The 20,093-nt window shown below is 42.7% G+C and overlaps 1 protein-coding gene across 6 annotated transcripts in view; it reads left to right on the plus strand.

Annotated features, from left to right (window-relative positions):
• Positions 1-3,893, plus strand: part of TCAIM (T cell activation inhibitor, mitochondrial) — a 41,442-nt gene extending 37,549 nt beyond the window's left edge. For 5 of the 6 annotated variants that reach the window (XM_072153549.1, XM_072153547.1, XM_072153546.1 and 2 more), the window contains one exon: positions 3,439-3,893. In XM_072153549.1, the coding sequence (XP_072009650.1) occupies positions 3,439-3,685 (247 nt within the window). In that variant the 3' untranslated portion in view covers positions 3,686-3,893. The remainder of the gene's footprint in view (positions 1-3,438) is intronic. The other variant, XM_072153552.1, reaches the window with a different exon arrangement.
• Positions 3,894-20,093: the final 16,200 nt, after the last annotated feature.

The following is a 20,093-nucleotide window of genomic DNA, read 5'->3' on the forward strand; positions in this document are numbered from 1 at the left end:
ATATATGGCAGATTTATCAAACTGAATGTGAATGCCCAGGCGAGAATACCCCTTTAAGATGTATGAGGATAAGGTCATGCTAATGTTAGATAAAACCTTCACACCCAAGGTAGCCTCATCCTTTCACCGTAACCAAGAGATTATTCTACCTTCTTTTTGTCAGAACCCAAGACATGCCAGAGAATTGGAGTGGCATATATTGGATGTCAGAAGATACCTTCTACATTATCTTGATATTACCAAGTCCTGGAGAAAAGATGACAACATTCTCCTACAATTCAAAGGAAGAAACAAGGGCAAAAAAGCTTCAAAGGCATCCATTGCTATATGGATCCGAACTATCATCAAAAAAGCTTATGATGCCAACAACTTGGACGTTCCGGGACTATTAAGGCCCACTCAACCAGAGGAGTGGCAGCCTCTTGGGCTGAGAAACGGGGTGCCTCACTAGAGGATATATGTAGAGCAGCTACCTGGTCTACTCACCTAACTTTTGCCAAACACTATAGGCTAGATGTTCAGAGTGCTAGAGACCAGTCCTTCGGAAGGAAGGTCTTACAAGCTGTTGCCCCCCCCCCCTAATTGATTATCTGGTACATCTCCAGTTGGGGCCGTCATGGGGGACGCTATGGAAAAGGAGAATTATTCTCACCGTTAATTCGGTTTCCATTAGTCCACCATGATGGCCCATATATATTCCCACCCTAAATTTTGAAAAGTCTAAGTTTAGGAAAAGTTGCCTATTTGTTCTGTGTGTAATAGTAACATACAATAAATGGGTTGCATCCAAGGCCTGTGTAGTTCTTTGGTAGCCACTGGAGTACGGATGCCGGGGTGGGGTATTTAACCTCTCTGTTTCCTGTCCCTACAGAGGTCAAGGGTCATCCTCCAGTTGGGGCCGTCATGGTGGACTAATGGAAACCGTATTAACGGAGAGAATAATTCTCCTTTTTCAGCACAAAAAACTTGCGGGCTGGCTACTGAAAGGGGCTGGCTGGCTACTAAAAGGGGCTAGATATATACTGCAGGGGGCTGGCTGGCTATATACTACTGGGGGCTGGCTGGCTATATACTACTGGGGGCTGGCTGGCTATATACTACTGGGGGCTGGCTGGCTATATACTAGGGGCTGGCTAGCTATATACTACTGGGGTTTGGCTGGCTATATACTATTGGAGGCTGGCTATATACTACTGGGGGCTGACTATATGCTACAGTGGGCTGGATATATACTACTGGGGGCTGGCTGGCTATATACTATTGGGGGCTCGCTGTATGCTACAGGGGGCTGGCTGGCTATATGCTACAGGGGGCTGGCTGGCTATATACTACAGGGGGCTGGCTGGCTATATACTACAGGGGGCTGGCTGGCTATATACTACTGGGGGCTGGCTGCCTATATACTACTAGGGGCTGGCTGCCTATATAGTACAGGGGGCTGGCTGGCTATATACTACAGGGGGCTGGCTATATACTACAGGGGGCTGGCTGGCTATATACTACTGGGGGCTGGCTATATACTACAGGGGGCTGGCTATATACTACAGGGGGCTGGCTGGCTATATACTACTGGGGGCTGGCTGCCTATATACTACTGGGGGCTGGCTGTCTATATACTACTGGGGGCTGGCTGCCTATATACTACTGGGGGCTGGCTGCCTATATACTACTGGGGGCTGGCTGGCTATATACTACTGGGGGATGGCTGGCTATATACTACTGGGGGGTGACTGGCTATATACTACTGGGGGATGGCTGGCTATATACTATTGGAGGCTGGCTGGCTATATACTACTGGGGGCTGACTATATACTACAGTGGGCTGGATATATACTACTGGGGGATGGCTGGCTATATACTACTGGGGGATGGCTGGCTATATACTACTGGGGGATGGCTGGCTATATACTACTGGGGGATGGCTGGCTATATACTACTGGGGGATGGCTGGCTACACACTACTGGGGGATGGCTGGCTACACACTACTGGGGGATGGCTGGCTACACACTACTGGGGGATGGCTGGCTACACACTACTGGGGGATGGCTGGCTACACACTACTAGGGGATGGCTGGCTACACACTACTGGGGGATGGCTGGCTACACACTACTGGGGGATGGCTGGCTACACACTACTGGGGGATGGCTGGCTATATACTGGGAGGCTGTGACCAATGCGTTTCCCACCCTCAGCTTATACTCGAATAAATAGGTTTTCCTAGTTTTTGGTGGTAAAATTAGGGTCCTCTTCTGTCTTCTGTAACAGCTGGCAGAGACATGGCCATGTGCTTTGCCGGCCGGCGTCTACTATGACATCATCAGCTGTTGCATCATAGTGTCTGCCTTCCGGCAGACCGCATGGGGGCGGCTCTGCCGGCTGTTACAGAAGACAGAAGAGGAGCCGCAGGGACTGGAGCATCACAGAGAAGACCAAAGAGGAGATGCCCCGAGCATTGAGGGCGCCGGAAGGTGAGTATGTAAGTTGATTTTTTTTTTTTTTATTGATTGAGGTGAGGTTTGTGCTGAAAAACTTGAAAAAACACGAGTATATATAGTAAGTGATTTCTGGAAAAATTGGACCAGCTCAATTTTTTTCACAAATGGGGTACTTGAGCCTGTATTCACAGACCTGATTCAACCATTGATGTGCAGGGTCATTGTTAGTGGCAGCAAACTGAGCATTCTTCCAAAGACCCCTGCCTCATGGGACCTCCTGGCAATTTCAATCATAATACTCAATGCAGCCGAACCAGCTGCTCAAGTACTCTTATTGGTCTCTGCAAGACACCAATACTTATTATACAAGATTCTACTTATGCCTCATGCCCCCTGTACAGAAGGATTTAGAGGCTGAAAGAGTAATACAAAAGAGATTTGACATGTGAGTTAATTTATTATTTTATGTCAGTGTTTTAATTTTATTCCAGGAGGAAGAGCTTATTGGGGGAACTATATTTATATAAAAGTTTATTATTGAGGGCTCAGGACTCTATATCTCTTATAATTTCCAATAGGGTGCCTTATTTATGTAACACTTTATTATATGGGGAATGTATATTATAATTATAATAAATATTTATACAGTGCCAACATATTTAGCAGAACTTTGACGTCCAAATTCAGTACTACATTATGGAGTTTAGGAACAATATAGGGGTATCAAAAAGTAAGAAGTCTCACGGGCAGGGGGCAGGGCCCTCCTTCCCCTTTTGCCATTTCAGTCTAGTGAGTGAACATTGGTCATATTAATAACCTCTTGTATGATCCCTTTGCTAGATTTGCATATTCTTATTTTTATCTTGCATCTTATTTTTATCTTGTAAAAATAATGGCTTGTAAAGCGCTACAGAATTTGGCGCTATATATAATAAAGTTTATTACTATTATTGGTCTACATAAAACCTTAATTTTTAAAATATTTTCTCTAATTTAATCAGGTTGAAAATTGAAGAACAAGAACTAACCCAAGCATGCAAAGACAGTGCATCGCTAAGCAGACTGTATAAGGAGCCCAGTGTTTCATGTGAGCAGATGATAAACTGTTGTCGACGGTTGATTGAGGAACCATTACCTAACTTGTTGGGGATGAATCTGTGTATCTCTCATTACTACTCTGTGTTGCAGGATGGAGACCTATGTATTCCCTGGAACTGGAAGAGCTCCAACAGTACATTAGCAACATGACCATTCTATACATTTCTATAAAGTTTATATAAAAATGTACAGTGTTTATGTGAGAGAATTTGGATGTGAAATACTGTAGTAGAACTATTAGCTGTGACAATCTTTAACACACCCAAAGTTAATGTGCAAACAACTTTGGATATGTAAGTTATAACATTACAAAAGAAAAAAAAAGAGTTTAGAAAGACGTGTTAATTAAAACATATTTATTTTTAATATTAAAAGTGGTTGTGTTGTTTCTAGTACAAACACTTTGTCAGTGCTGTATACATTTGCATTCAGACCTTAGAAAACTGGTTTGTCTGTGGGTTCTCTGCTCATATGACAAGGATATTATTTTGGGCAATCTGGTTTATTCTTTTAGGAAAATTATCACTAATATGTTACTAACTGTAACATATTCAAGTTCTTTGTAGATCAAATGATTTTCTGTCTGAAAACATTTATTTCCTCTCCAAAGAATAATTGTCTATGCCACAAGAGCAGGGCTTTGCTGGGACCTCCACTGGTTACTATAACATGGAATGATAATACATTTAAAGGGAACCTGTCACCAGGGATCTCATTTTCACAAAAGACAGGTTGCAGAAGCCAATCACGTCTGCATTGCAAATCTGACTTTCTGTTTCCTTCAAGCATTTGCCTCACAATATCATTGTGTGTTCTAACTTACCTTGATTCATGACACAATCCTCGGTTTAGTGCCAGAGGTTGGGCTTTGGTTTGGAAGCTTTTCTAAAAACAACACGTGACTTATCTGTAGTGCTCACTCACTCTTCAGCACTCAGCCCCCACGTTTGTGCTCCTGTCCAACCCCTCCCTCCCCCACTGATGTCCATTCACACCACTGTGAGTTCTGTTCCTGGGAAGGCGCACAAAGGTGGGGGCTGAGAGCTGAGGAGTGCACAGCACAGACAAGGCACATGTTGTATTTTGAAATGCATCCAAACCAAAGCCAACCCCTGGGACTAAACACTCACAATTATATTGTAATGCAAATGCTTAGAGAAGGCAGAAAGGCATATTTTCAATGCAGCTGTAATGGGCTTCTGCAATTTGTCTTTAGTGAAAATGAGGTCCCTGGTGACGGGTTCCCTTTTTATCAGTTCTGTGCACAGCATACAACCGCTGAAGAAATTCAGCTAGAGAGAAACCTGAGAAGTCAAATGTCTCCCTGGCAGAAGGGTTCTATGCTGAGGAAAAGCATGGGCTAGCTGTTCCTCTGTTTCTCAGAAGGCTGGTACGCTGTCGCATGCTAGTAGCCCAGGGTCTTTTGCAGAGTATCCCCGTCTCAGCCTCTTCTGGCTGCTCAGGTGGACTGGCAATCTTCTCTTCCAAGCTCTGTTCCCTTACAGCAAAGACACTAAGGACTGGGACTTTCTACCAATAGAGGAGTGGTTATATCTTAGTACAAAAACAATGACAAAGCGTTCTCCCATAGACTTAAATTGAGTCCCCACAATATTCTGTGGCAGAAAGATGCTAAGTAAGCAATTTTCCCGACAGCACCTGTCATACTAAAGGTCAAGCAGATTCTCCTCACCTCCTCAGTAATACCACACCTCTCCAGGTACGTCACCTAGCCAGCCAGCCGAATCCCTGTGCCTGCGCACTAGCCTCTCTTGGCTGCCATGCACAGTGTGCGTCAAAGCGGGTGCGCGTTCTCCACCTGCACATGCGCAGAATCCTAGGGAGCATCACTGTGCATGACAGCCAAAAGAGGCTAGTGCGTATACGCACAGTATTGAAGTGTTTGAGAACCCATGACTAGCCGACATATCACTGTCTCTGTCTATCAGTACAGGGTAAATTCCATAGCATGGTCACTTTATTGTGGCCCCACATGGGGAATACTTATAGTTGCCTATGCTGCAATGCGCTCAACATACAATGTGGGACGTTCCCATGGATTCCACTGGCTTTCCTGATCCACTAGGGTTGGATCCGCGATGACCTGCTCTGCTGTTGCTGTTCCGGATCCTGTTCACAATGCCAAAATGCATTGCTCGGGTTAGGGTTGGCCCCAAAGCTATTCTGGGTACACCAGGCACCATCGTGCCTTACCATCCTTTCCAGAGAGTAGCAACACGTGGTGACACCTCAACAATACCTGGAGGACCCAGCATAGCTTTGGAGCCACCCCTATCCTGGACACTGCACTTATTGCATGTGGGCACTTTTAATTCCCAGTCCTGGTTAGACCCCCATCCCCTCCAAAGTTCCTTAACATACACAGACCTGTTCTGTGTTCTCGAACACAGCAGCCTTATAGCCTCTTTTCCACCACGTTCCCATAACGGCCCCCACCTGGAGGTTGCTCCTTATATCCTGTAGGGACAGGAAGTCACAAAAGTTTAAAAGGCTCCTCCCTAGCACCCCACACCAGTGTCTTCCTGTCCCTAGGGGATACAAGTCGCAAGAGTTTCCTATCTGAGGAACACAAATGGTAAGGTTCTCAGGAACCAGTCCCACACTTTCTTAAGTGCTGGGAAAAGACCTAAAAACACCCCCGTCCCCTGTACTCTCCCCAGCTAGAACCTATCCAACGGTCCCGCGCGGCTAATGCTGGGTTCAGCAAGGGGAAAGGAAAATAGAGTACAGGGGCAGAAAAGTTACCTGCCGGGCCGGCGGCCAAAAGTTGGTCCTCCGCTCCGGGGAAGAGGAAAACTGGAAGCGACCTACCTCGGGGAAAATCTGTCGCACGTTCCGGCATCGAGTCATTGTGGCGCGAAATTTCTGGCGCATCACGAGGAACTTCCGGTCCGGACATCCAATCAGGTAACACTTCCGGGTCTCTCCAGAGGGGGTGGGGAGGAGCCCAGACATAAAACCGCCAAGCCTCAGGCATATGGCGTTGGTCTCAGACAAACACTAAGTTGGCTCCAGCGTCTCCATCTCCCACATGGCAGATGAAGCGATTAACGTGTTCCAGGTCCTGGTACCTGTAAGTACAAGCCCTGGGCTTCCTCTCTGTCACATTTCAGCTTTTCTATGTATTAATGGCTGTTATTATGTGTACCTTCTCAGGGCAAGGATCAGAAAGAGCCCAGAGAAAAGGAGCCAAGAGAGAGGGAAAAACCAGTTAAAAAACCTTCCAAACGTTGTGGGCTGTGTAATGCAAAAGTGGCAGAGGATTATAAAAAGAGTTTATGTCCAGACTGCTTAAATAAAATCCTCAAAGAGGAAAGATCTTCTTTAATAGATGAATTAAGATCAGTGATTAAAGAGGAAGTATCCTCATCTATTGCGGCCCACTTACCTGAACCCCCTAAGAAAAAAATTAAATATATCCAAACATCCTCTTCTGAAGAGGATTCGGATTTTCCCTCAGGATCCTTTAGTGAAAAAATGGAGGATGACCTTGAAGAGACTCAACCTAGAGATCTAAATCAAGCAAAATATCTATTTTCCTCAGAGGAACTGGATAATCTATTAAAAGCATTAAAAAATACTCTATATATCGAGGACGTGGTTGAACCATCCTCGGTTCAGTCTGAACTCTTCGGAGGATTAAAATATAAAAAGAAACGAGTCTTTCCAGTGGTAGACACATTAAAAGATCTAGTCCTAGAGGAGTGGAAAGCCCCAGAGAAGAGAATATCAGTTTCTAAAGAATTTTGCAATAGACTACTGTTTGAAGACAATGCTTTATGGGACTCTATACCTAAAATAGATGTTCAGGTCACCAAAGTGGTTAAAAAAACTGACCTTCCCTTTGAGGATATTGCACAGCTTAAAGACCCTTTAGATAGGAAGGCTGATGCCCTTTTGAAAAAAGCGTGGGAAGCATCCTCCCTAAACATAAAAACAAACATTGCGTCCACTTCTGTAGCTAGAACCCTCTTTTTGTGGCTCTCAGAGTTAGAAAACCACCTTATAAATAAAACCCCTAGAGAATCCATCATAGAGTCCATGCCCCTCTTAAAATCCGCTACCGCATTCCTTGCCGATGCATCTGCTGAAGCCTTAAGATTCTCGGCTAAAGAAGCGGCCCTGACTAACTCAGTCCGTAGGTCATTATGGGTGAAACAGTGGGGCGGTGATGTTAAATCAAAGACCATGTTATGTGGAATTCCATTTCAGGGAGAATTCGTATTTGGCAGCGAACTGGATTCTATCCTGGAAAAAGCTGCGGACAGAAAAAAGGGGTTTCCAGTTAACAAACCTTCCCCCAAAAGACCCTCTTTTTCCTTTCGCCCCTCTAGGGAAAATAAAACCCAATATAGAGGAAAGGGTAAGACTGGCAGGTGGAGCTACGCAAAAGGCGGAGCAGGTCGCGGGTACCTCTTTAACCCTGACCAAAGACAAAAAAGACAATGGGGCAGATTTATCAAGCAGTCTGAAAGTCAGAATATTTCCAGTTGCCCATGGCAACTAGTCACAGCTCAGCTTTCATTTCACCAGTGCTCATGAATATTTTAAAGGGGAGCTGTGATTGGTTGCCATGGACAATTGGAAATATTCTGACTTTCAGAATGCTTGATAAATCTGCCCCAATGACTTACAGGTGGGGGGGAGGCTTTCTTATTTTGTAACAAAATGGGAGGAAGTTTCCCCGAGTCCTTGGATTCGGCAGATTATAAAATCAGGTTACAGGATAGAATTTCTCCATCCCCCCCCTCAAAACTTCCAGATTTCTCCCAAATTTACCAAGACTCAAAATCTTCAGTTATGGGCCAACATTCAGCAGCTGTGTCACATGAATGTGATTGTCCCAGTACAGAAGTCAGAAGAAGGGAAAGGATTCTACTCCCCTCTATTTTTAGTAAAAAAAAAACGAACGGCACGTACCGTTTAATCATAAATCTAAAAAAATTGAACAAATTTATTGTAACCAAACATTTCAAGATGGAGTCAATAAGATCTACAGTACCTCTCATAGGTCAAAATTATTTTCTATGTACAGTGGATCTCAAAGACGCGTACTATCACGTCCCAATTTTCCAAAACCATCAGAAATATCTGAGGTTTGCGGTTCAATCCCCTCAGGGGAAAATCCTTCATTTCCAGTTCAGGGCACTACCGTTTGGAATTTCATCAGCTCCACGCATATTCACCAAGATAATGGTAGAAGTGGTAGCCTACTTGAGAAAGAAAAATATTGTAATAGTACCCTACTTAGACGACCTGCTCTTAGTGGCCAGAACAGAAGTAGAATTAAAAAGTCACCTACAGACATCTCTACTTCTCCTTCAGGATTTAGGCTGGGTAATAAACCAGGAGAAATCCAATTTCTCTCCAGAAAAAATAAAGATATTTCTAGGGGTAGTACTGGACTCAATGAAACAGAGTTCCTTCTTGCCACAAGAGAAGTGCAAAAAATTAAAACAATCTGTAAGTCTCTTTCAGGAGAAAATCTTTTGCAGCATCCGAGCAGCTCTAAGTCTACTGGGACTCCTGACCTCCTGCATCCAGTGCGTGGCCTGGGCACAAAGTCATACGAGAATCATGCAGGCCTGGACGATCCGAATATGGGACAAAAAATCCACTACATCTAGATCACAAGGTAAAAATCCCTTATCTAGTAAAACACTCGTTAAATTGGTGGAAAAATCCCCAAAATTTAAAGAAGGGGGTCTGGTGGAATCCCTCCCCGGTTCTCACAATACAGACAGACGCAAGCCTGCAAGGTTGGGGGGCAGTTCTCCCAGACCTACATCTTCAAGGACAGTGGGACAATCTATCCCGATCCATGTCCTCAAACTTCAGAGAGCTGAAAGCGGTCTTAGAAACGCTAAAAGCTGCACACAAATCCATAGAAGGTCAACATATCAAAATCTTCTCCGACAATACGACTACGGTCGCTTACCTTCGCAGGCAAGGGGGAACGAAATCAAAGAGCCTGACGAATCTATGTTGCCAAATTTTCAGATGGGCAGAATCTCACCTCCTCTCCCTCTCAGCAATCCACTTAAAAGGGATAGAGAATACAGAAGCAGATTTTTTGAGCAGAGTCACACTGGACTCAAACGAATGGTCTCTACATCCAGAAACCTTTTTGGAGATTTGCCACCTGTGGGGAACTCCAACTCTGGATCTGTTTGCCACCTTCCAAAACAAAAAGACGACCCTATTTTTCTCTCTGGATCCCAGGGGCTCTCCATCAGGCCTAGATGCTCTCAGCCAGTCATGGGGAACAGGTCTAGTCTATGCCTTTCCCCCTATATCTTTGATTCCAAAATCCGAAAAGATTTTTCTAATACTCATTGCTCCATTTTGGCCGAAAAGAAGCTGGTTCCCGGCTGTTCAAAGACTGTCAATAGACAATCCATATCATCTTCCCTACCGTCAGGACCTTCTAACACAGGGGCTATTATATCATCAAAACCTAAAACAATTAAATCTGACAGCCTGGATCCTGAGAGGTCGTTCTTAGCAGCCAGAGGACTCTCTAGTGAAGTGATCAGCACCATAAAAGCAAGCAGGAAACCAGTAACAAATGCCATCTATCAAAAGATCTGGAAGAAATTCTGCTCCTGGTGCGGAGACCGTCCTCCCTCTCTGGGAACCCCAAACCTAGCTCAAGTGTTAGACTTCCTACAGTCAGGGTTTTCCTTGGGTCTTAGGCCGAGCACACTCAAGGTCCAGATTTCTGCACTTAGTGTTTTTCTTGATTTTCCCCTGGCCAACCATCAGTGGGTCAAAAGATTTATCAAGGGGTGTTCCCGTATTAGACCTTACATTAAAAACCAAACTCCTCCTTGGGATCTTTCCTTAGTGTTAGACCATCTTACAGGGCCTTCCTTTGAACCCCTAGAGGCAAAAAACATAAAAAACCTTACACTAAAAACAGCCTTTCTTATAGCCATCACTACAGCTCGTAGATTAGGAGAAATTCAGGCCCTTTCATGTAAAGATCCCTTCTTAAGAGTCCTAGAGGATAAAATAGTCCTTAAACTAGACCCCTTATTTCTCCCAAAAGTGGTCTCTAACTTCCATCGCAAACAAGAGATTATTCTTCCCTCTTTCTATCCTAACCCTAAAACAGACGGTGAAAAGAAATGGCAGACCTTAGATGTTAGGAGGACAGATCTTCTGTATCTAGAAGCTACACAAAGTTGGAGGAAAGATTCTAACCTGTTAATAAATTTTGGGGGTAAAAACAAAGGCTGTAAAGCCTCTAAAGCAACACTAGCCAGGTGGATTAAATATACCATCATACTTTGTTATAAATCAGCCTACCAGAAAGTATTAAAGCTCATTCTACTAGAGCCATAGCAACTTCATGGGCAGAAAAAAGAGGCGCATCCTTAGACCAGATCTGCCGCGCAGCCACGTGGTCAAGCTCCTCTACATTCGCAAAGCACTACCGCCTGGACATTGCCTCTCAGAGCGATCTGTTGTTTGGCAGAAAGATTCTCCAGGCAGTGGTCCCTCCCAAATAATGGGTAATCTGGTAAGTCTCCAGGTGGGGGCCGTCATGGGAACGTGGTGGAAAAGATGGAATTAGTCTTACCGGTAATTCGGTTTCCACTAGTGACCATGACGGCCCCCCATTATTTCCCTCCCTTCCTTCCTTCTTGGTAACAGGTCCAAAGGTGTATGCACTTACATCCTTCCAGGTGGTACTTTGGTAGACACTGGTGTGGGGTGCTAGGGAGGAGCCTTTTAAACTTTTGTGACTTCCTGTCCCTACAGGATATAAGGAGCAACCTCCAGGTGGGGGCCGTCATGGTCACTAGTGGAAACCGAATTACCGGTAAGACTAATTCCATCTTTTCTGCTTGGAGAGAAATTCTCCCCTTCTTTATCCTCTGTCTTCCAGCAGTTGGGGGCCAGTGCTGTAGGAACAGCTTACAGTAGGATGTTGCCATCTATTGGACACAATTATTATTTCTCCCTTGCTGCAGACAAGAAAAATAATAATTGAAATTTCTAGCTGGAGCCTGGAGGGCTCCCAGCACCATGATTGTGGGTAAGCACTGGCTGACTTCTAGAGTGGACCCGCCACCACCCCCTGTTGCTACACCTCTGTGCTCAGGGATTGGACAGGGACACTTTACACATGTGAATATACCCCTGAACCAACAATAGTCAAGCAAATCATATGGCTAAGAGCAGAAACTCCAACCAGACACTGACTGAGGATGCCTGCAGCCATACTCCCCTCCAAAGGTAATATGGTATCTGGCATGGACCACCAATCTTATAATCCCTTTTATTTTACCTTGTTTTTAACCAAATTTTTCATGATCTACCATTTTAATGTGGATGGTTGGTGGTTCTTACAAAAATAACATAATTGGTTGGCCACATGTCTACTAATACTGTAAGTACTCTTAATCACAAGATTACGGTAAGTGGGAAAAATAACCACATGCCTCATAATAATTTCAATTAATTTTCAAAAATTAATTTAACAAAAAATCTGTTTTCTTTGCTTTACTGAAAAGGCAGTGACTGCTAAAATCCATTTTTTGAATAATATAAACTGGTTATACATCCAAAAACCATATAGTTGCCATCAAATTTCTTTGAGTGTAAAATCTTCTTTTTCTTTTCACCATTCCACAAAAGATCAACTTCAACTTCATGCTAACTTCAACTTCTACTCACAATCCTGATAGATGCACCAGATAGTATAGAGTCCTTTGGTGGGATTTATCAGAACTTGTATACCAGTTTTCTGATGTACATGCCCTGAAATAGTATGTTCCCCCATAAGCTTACCCAATGCCACGTTAGTGTGAAGGCTGTGCCCAACGATGGAGTAGGTCAGCGAGTGGCGTTCCCACCCCATGCCTGTTCACTAGTTATAGCTGCTCCAGGTTATGCCTGACATAGAATTGCCCCACCAGCCACCGGATATATTGGGATGGGCCAGGGTTTACTCAAGTCCTACAAATAGTTATAAGAAACCCTAGGTCAGTGATGGCAAACCTTTTAGATCATGAGTGCCCAAACTTCAACCAAACGCCACGTATTTATGGCAAAGTGCCAGCACAGCAATTAAGTCAGTAATTTATTGCTGAGGAAACCAACACAGATGAAATGAGGAGGGCAAATTTGGACTATTGCAGCTTTTCTCCAGGGTTCCTACATACAGGAAGAATTGTTGGGCCAGCATTCTTTGAGCCCTGTCTGTTGAACTCATTCTGTGGTGATGGCCTGGGTGCCCTCAGAGAGGACTCAGAGTGCCGCCTCTGGCACCCGTGCCATAGGTTCGCCACCACTGCCCTAGGTAGATTAACTGGTACCAAAATATAGGTTTTTTATTAATATTAACCCCTTAATGACCGCCGTATCGGCTTTTTACGGCGGTCATTAAGGGTACTTCTGACACGTACGCCTTTCTACGGCGGCGCGTCAGAAGAAGATTTCGGGACACCGGGTCTCGTTGGTGTCAGTGTCGGGCTGTGATCTTACAGCCTAGACCCGGCACTAACACCCAGGATCGGAAAAACTCAGATCAAGCATGACCGCTGCGTGCAAGTGTGTCCCCCGTGGATCGGACCCCCCGCCCCGGTGTGCTTACCGGGGGATCCGATCCCTCCTGCCGCAGCCCCGGGTTGCGACGAGTGACCCGGGGCTTCCGGCTCCTCTACCCGCCGGGTTCTGCCTTCCTGGCAGGACCCGGCTGTAAGTAACTGCGCAGCATGCTCAGTTACTTTCACTATACACTGCAATACAAGTGTATTGCAGTGTAAAGGCTTGTTCAAGCCAAGAAGTAGAAAATGTAAAAAAGTAAAAAAAAAAAATAAAAGATGAAATCATTTTATTATATAATTAAATAAATAAAATAAAAGTCCCATAATCTCCCCAGTTACACATGAAATGCAAATAAAGTATATAAAACACAAAAACATGTACATATTTGGTATCACCGCGTCTGCATCAATCTGTACAATAAATCTAAATCAATATTGAACCCGCTCGGTGAACAGCGTAAAAAAAAACTCTAAAAACTTCCCGTAATATACAATTTTTCATCAAACACCATCACAAAAAATGTTCTAAAAAGTGATCAAAAAAAGTTACGTTCCCTAATATGATACAACTGAAAAGAACAACTCTTTTCGCAAAAAATAAGCCCTCAACCAGGTCTGACAACAGAAAAATACAGAAGTTATGGCCCTGAAAAGTTGTCAATAGTAAAAACAATGCAATATTCTCCAATATTGGTTTTGCCCAGGAAAATTGAGCAAAGATAAGAAAAACTATATAAATGAGGTATCACCACAATCGTAGTGAACCAGAGAATAAAGATAAAATATTATTTTTATGTTACGATGAGCGGAGGAAAAAAAATGCTAAAAATCCAAAATAAAAATTGATGATTTTGTTTGTCCCCCTTGAAATAGTTAATAAAATCTTATGAATAAGCTATGGACCCCCAAAATGAATTATCTATACATTGTATCTCATCCTGTAAAAAATAAGCCTCATATGTTCGCATTACCAAAAAAAATAAAAATGTATAGGTTGTACAATGTGACAATACAAATCTGCTGTGAATGGCGCTGCTTTCATTCTATACTCGGCCGTGCGCCCGTACAGCAGTTTACCACCACATATGGGGTATCAGTAAACTCGGGAGGAATTGGGCATCAAGCATTGCAGTGCGTTTCATCATTTAATTTATTCTGAAACTGTCAGTTTGGCCTAAATGAATGTATTTTCCAAAAAAATTCCATAGTTTCTAAATCGCAGGTCCATATTGTTTTAAACCATGTGAAACACTTAAAGGGTTAATGGACTTAATAGAAGTTGTTTTACATACGTTGAGGGGTGAAGTTTCTATAGTGGGGTAATTTATGGGGTGTTACTATTATTTAGGCCTTTCAAAGTCACTTGGAATCTGAGTTGTCCCTCAAAATGTGAATTTTGGCAATTTTCATGAAAATGAGAAAAATCGCACCTAAAGTTCTGCGCCTCATAACATCCTAGAAAAGTGAGAGGATGCATAAAATATCATCTCAACATAAAGCAGACATTCCGTAAATGTTAATGATCAAGCTTTTTAGGTAGTTTTACTTCCTGTCTGGAAAGCAGAACATTTCAAACTTGGAAAATGAAGAATTTTTAAAAATTTTAGCAAAATTTTAACTTTTTTTCAGAACGAATCGCAAAACTTATCACTTAAATTTTATAACTAACATGAAGTACAATGTATCACGAGAAAACTTTCTCAAAATCACCAGGATATGTTAAAGCGTTCCGAAGTTATAACCAATTATCGTGAGACATGTCAGATTTGAAAAATCGAGTCTGGTCCATTGAGCTGAAAACTAGTGTCGGTGATAAGGGGTTAAATAAACTATGTGAAACTCTATATAATACAAACGTATTGGGGCTCACCGCTTATTCCTTGAATTGAAGTGTTTCATTTGGCCACACCATTTCCATAAGTGTAAAAGGGTATAAATTGGGGTTGAGGAGTGCTCCGGATGCAGTGGTCCAACGTACTATCCTACCCCTGGACTATGGAGAAGTGGATGTGTGAGACAATAGTGGATTTCTGCTCTGGGGAGGCAGTGTTGTTAGGGGGGTTGGGGGGGAGGGGGATGGAGGACATGGTTGTAAATGGAGGACACATATATAAATCATTCTACTGGAATGCCGTCACTGGACTCTGGAGCCATGAATGTGTAGAGTTATGAATTCTACTTATCTATCTGGCAGTCTGATGGATGAGTCTGTGATTGGTGAATATTAGTTCATCAGCTGTTTGATTGCATTATTCCAAAATAATTGAGGGAGAAACAGTGTAATGAGTTTATGGGTCTAGGACTCTAAGCTTTGGTAAAGAGAAATCTTAATGCATCAGCATGCTAAGACACTCTGGAAAATGTTCGACTTTATTAGAAGGGGGAAAAGGTTTGTGTCCCTGCGCACAACAGTCACTTTTGTCCAACTTCAATTACTGACATGCTTTTCTGCATGGAGAACAAAGCTGATTTGACCCATTATATAAGTGGATACTGTGGTCGTCGCTTTTCAGGAATTCACACTATATATACTACGTATATATTTAAAAGAGGTTCTTTATTTGCTTTTCTCTCTATCCTTTCCCCTTTGCGGGAAGCTACCCAAACCAAGCACACTTAGATGCAGGTGTGTGCCCCCTCTGTTGTGATCTTATCCTCGTTTATGTTCTTATGCCCTTGATATTTAAGAAAAAGGCTTTAAAAATTATGCAAATTAGCCTAAGGGGTTTCAGGCTCCATTAACATCTATGGAGTACATAGTCCTTCAGACTCATCTGCATAATTTTTAAAGCCTTTTTTCTGTAAAAGACAAGGGCATGAGAAGCTAAAAGAAGAGCAGATCCTGCCAGAGGGGGCACACGCCTGCATGTAAGTGTGCTTGGTTTACAATCAGCGCATGGGCATTGCCATCTTGTTGGAGATCGTCGCTCCCCAAAAGTCACAAAAAATTACAGAACCCACCGCTCCGTACACCAAGTATGAAAAAGTTATTAGCGCCAGAAGATGGCAAAATCTAAAAAAAAAATTTTGTACAGGAGGTTTTGTAAATTTATGAAAACATTACCGTGATCCCACCGACCCAAAGAATAAAGTAGACATGTCATTTGGCGCGCACAGTGAAAGCCATAAAATCCAAGCCCACAAGAAAACGGGCAAATGCGTTTTTTCACCAATTTCACTGCATTTGGAATTCTTTTCCCCTTTCCAATACATAGCATGGAAGAATAAATACTGTCACTATGAAGTGCGATTTGTTACGCAGAAAACAAGCCATGACAGAGCTCTATACGTAAAAAAAAAAAGTTATAGGTTTTTGATTGTGGGGAGTGAAAAATAGAAATGAAAAAACAAACAGCCTTTTACTTTTACTTAAACTAACCAGATGATGGCACCGGTGAGCCACACTATAGCGAAATCAAAACACAGCAAGGATGTCATACCCAAGGCCATAATATAAGGAGGTTTTGTCTACAAATAAGATCAACAACATGCAATATGCTAATGGAAAAAAGTACATAATGATATGTAATAAAAATGGTGAAAAAGTGTTCAATTTAAAAATATCAGCTTTTATTTAAATCTTTAATAAAACGTGAGATTGTAGGTATATGGAGAACACCACGGACACAATGTTAGCCTACACTTTTTGGAAAAAACCCTTATTTGTGGCTATGATCTATAATAGTTATAAATGAGGCTGGGGCTCCAGCCCCCAACATCAATATTTAGGCTGCAGCTGCATGGCATGTATGACCACCACTCCTATCGGGCAGACAATCCCTATGTTATCCTTATCAATCATTATGTTTGTGATTTGCTACTCCAATATCAAACACATGGGTTAAAGGGAACCTGTCGCCACATTTTTCACAACTACAGCTAGTGACAGATTCCCATAGAGCCCTATTAACAAACTAATACCCTTCTTTTAGCTAAAAATTGTTTCCCTCTAATCCCCATAAAATCAACTTTGTAATCATGGCTTCCATATAGCCAGATCTAGTGAGGTGACCCCCTCGGGTTGAATCCAGCTACTACTCCTCATGACTTTTCAACATCAGCAATTAATGTCATGTGGCCAGGATGACATCATCTAAGGTCCTTTTTCTTCCAAACATTTGCAAACTACCTCATGTATGTATCTGATGACATGAAATCACAGCAACCTCTATAGACTTCTACTCCTCCATAGAGGCAAACTGTATCATCCTGGTCACATGACATTAATTGCTATTGCTGAGAAGGCATTGGGAGGAGCTGCTAGATTCAGCCATAGGAGGCCACTCCCCCTTGACTTGCACTTGATCTGGCTTTATGGAAGGCAAGATTACTAAGCTGATTTTATGCAGATGTGAAGGAAACCAATTTTTAGTGAAAAGAATGCTGTCAGTTAGTTAATAATGTTCTATAGGAACCTGTCACTAGCTTTATTTGTAAAAAGAAATGTGGTGACAGGTTCCCTTTAAAAATGACTGCAGTGGAAATTTCACAGGGAATCTGACTGCAACCTATTGAGACCTATTGAAAATGACTGGTCAGGCTGGAACTTTAAAGTGAGAAAGGACAGAGACCACAGCAATAACTAATATGCTGTGGATTCACCTTGTGGTTAGGATTTGTGCCAGTTTACAATAATCAGCATTATGTGTGAAACAAAATGCAGGGTAGAAACATTTATCAAATCTTTTATTCTAAGAAGATTTAGCTCTCACTTGATCTCTGTGTCCATTTACCAACTCCTGCTCCTTTAATGTAATAATGATTCAGCCTGTGAGCAATGACGTTGGTCTCTTTGGTATAATGACTATATTGCATGCGATATGCACCAGAACTCTCTTCCCGGGCTTTACGTATGAGAAATGTATCTGTTTATGCTAATTGTTTACTGTCCACTTTTAGTCTTTTAAAACCAGTTAACACAAAAAAAGTGTTCTAAGAAAATCTAATAACCTGTGTTTTCTATTAAAGAGCACTTGTTATAGAAGTGTGTCTCAGAAGATTTTCTATTTATTCTTATGTGCAATTTATTCCAGTCCTGACCAGCTAAAATCCACCCTCAGTCTAATCTCTTTATGATGCATTGAAAGCAAACCTCTCACCAGGAATGTCATTTTTAGCTGGTAATAGGTTCCAATAGCCTATGCCAGTGGTGGCGAACCTATGGCACAGGTGCCAGAGGTGGCACTCAGAGCCCTTTCTGTGGTCACCCAGGCCTTCACCCCAACACAGAGTTTGCCAGCTAGGACTCAAGGCTTTCTCCTGTGATACAATACAGCCCAGGACCATGGTCAGTGCCAAGCTCAGTGCTATTTTAAAGTGACATCCTTGTCTGCCAGGACTACAGAAGGAGAAAGAAGGTGTGGATAGAGATGGATTGTCATTGGAGCTCCTGCTCTGGGTCCCCTGATTCTTTCTCTTCAAGGGACCCTGGAGGAAAGCTACAATCCAAATTTCGCCATCATCTTTCTATTGGTGAACTCAGGACGCCAATACGATTAAAACCTGTCATACAGCAAGGATCAATAAGTTACTTCTTAAATTGTCATGCTGGCACTTTGCAACATATAAGTGGGTTTTGGTTGTAGCCTGGGCACTCTGTCTCCAAAAGGTTCGCCATCACTGGCCTATGCTATGCCAATTTAAAAAATTCTGAATGATTTTAAGTAGTTTATTTAAGTTTTGTTCACATTGCATGGCTCCCTGCCAGCAGTGTGTGGTGAGTCCTGGGGGAGGGGCAGCTGAAGCCTATGGGGCACATTTACTTACCCGTCCTGTTGCCATCCCCGCTGTGTGTTGTCCAACGAGGATTTGGAGCTGCCGCGATTCACTAAGATCGTCCGTCCAATTTCCTGCATGTGTCGCTTCCCCCACTGAGGTCCGCCAGAGTTCACCTTCTTCTAACCGCTGCATGCCGGTGCCGATGCGCCAAAATCCGGTCGCGTGTGTCTCCTCCTGCATTCTTGCTCTACTCCATACAATCCCCCTCCCTTCCCTGCCTGCTCAATAGACTCGACAAGAAGTGGGGAAGGAGGGAGAGATTGATGAGTGTTCAGGAGAGAAGACTGACACAGGCACACATGGACAGCAGATGCCCCACCCCAAGACTCACCACATGCTGCTGACAGAGAGCCAGGTAATGTGAATTAAACTTAAATAATTACTGAAATTATTCATAATGCTGGCAAAGGCATTTTTAATATTAGCATAGCATGGACTATTGGAACCTGTCACCAGCTAAAAATTACATTCCTGGTGACAGATTTGCTTTAAAGGTAAAAATAAAACTACTTTACTAGTTTCTAGTTTACTATTTAGGTTTCAAGTATAGTAACATCGAAATATAACAAAATAATGCAGAATTATCCATATAATTCTTGCTACCCACAGTGATCATTTCACAGGCACGTCTTTCTATTTTGAGAAAGGGTCTTAGACCCAAAACGTGTACCTAGTCATTGTTTATATTACTTATTCAGGCTAGGGGTTTGTGACCGAATATTGAGGGCTTGTATTTGCATTTATAAGTTCATTAGCTTATTTATAAGGTCAGTGCTAAATTGGGGGAGGGATGTCTTTGAACAATTTTTGGCTATATTACACAGTTCTCCTGCTGGATTTCTTTCCGTTACATTAGCTTTTCTTTTAGGAAAACCAGCCTGGATGAATCCTATGATTCCTAAGTAAGCATTTCACCCTTAGTCTGTTGTTTGTGGCCCTTTTGTCATCAGTGTGTGATGTCCACTCACACAATAATGACCACAATAGAGACTACTCAAGCTGCATATAGTGAAATTGTCTTGACTGAAAAAGCTTATAAGAAGAACAAAGATTGAAATATTGGGTAAAAGTGTTGAAAAACTGTTTAAGATCCAATAAAAATTATGTTAGAAATATATTTTAAAGATATAACAAAATAATATTTTAGGAAAAGCCATATGCAAACCAACGTATCTGCCGCAGTTCACTGCTTGCATGATTTA

The sequence above is a fragment of the Engystomops pustulosus genome, chromosome 5, assembly GCF_040894005.1.
Source record: "Engystomops pustulosus chromosome 5, aEngPut4.maternal, whole genome shotgun sequence".
Taxonomy (NCBI): Eukaryota; Metazoa; Chordata; class Amphibia; order Anura; family Leptodactylidae; genus Engystomops; species Engystomops pustulosus.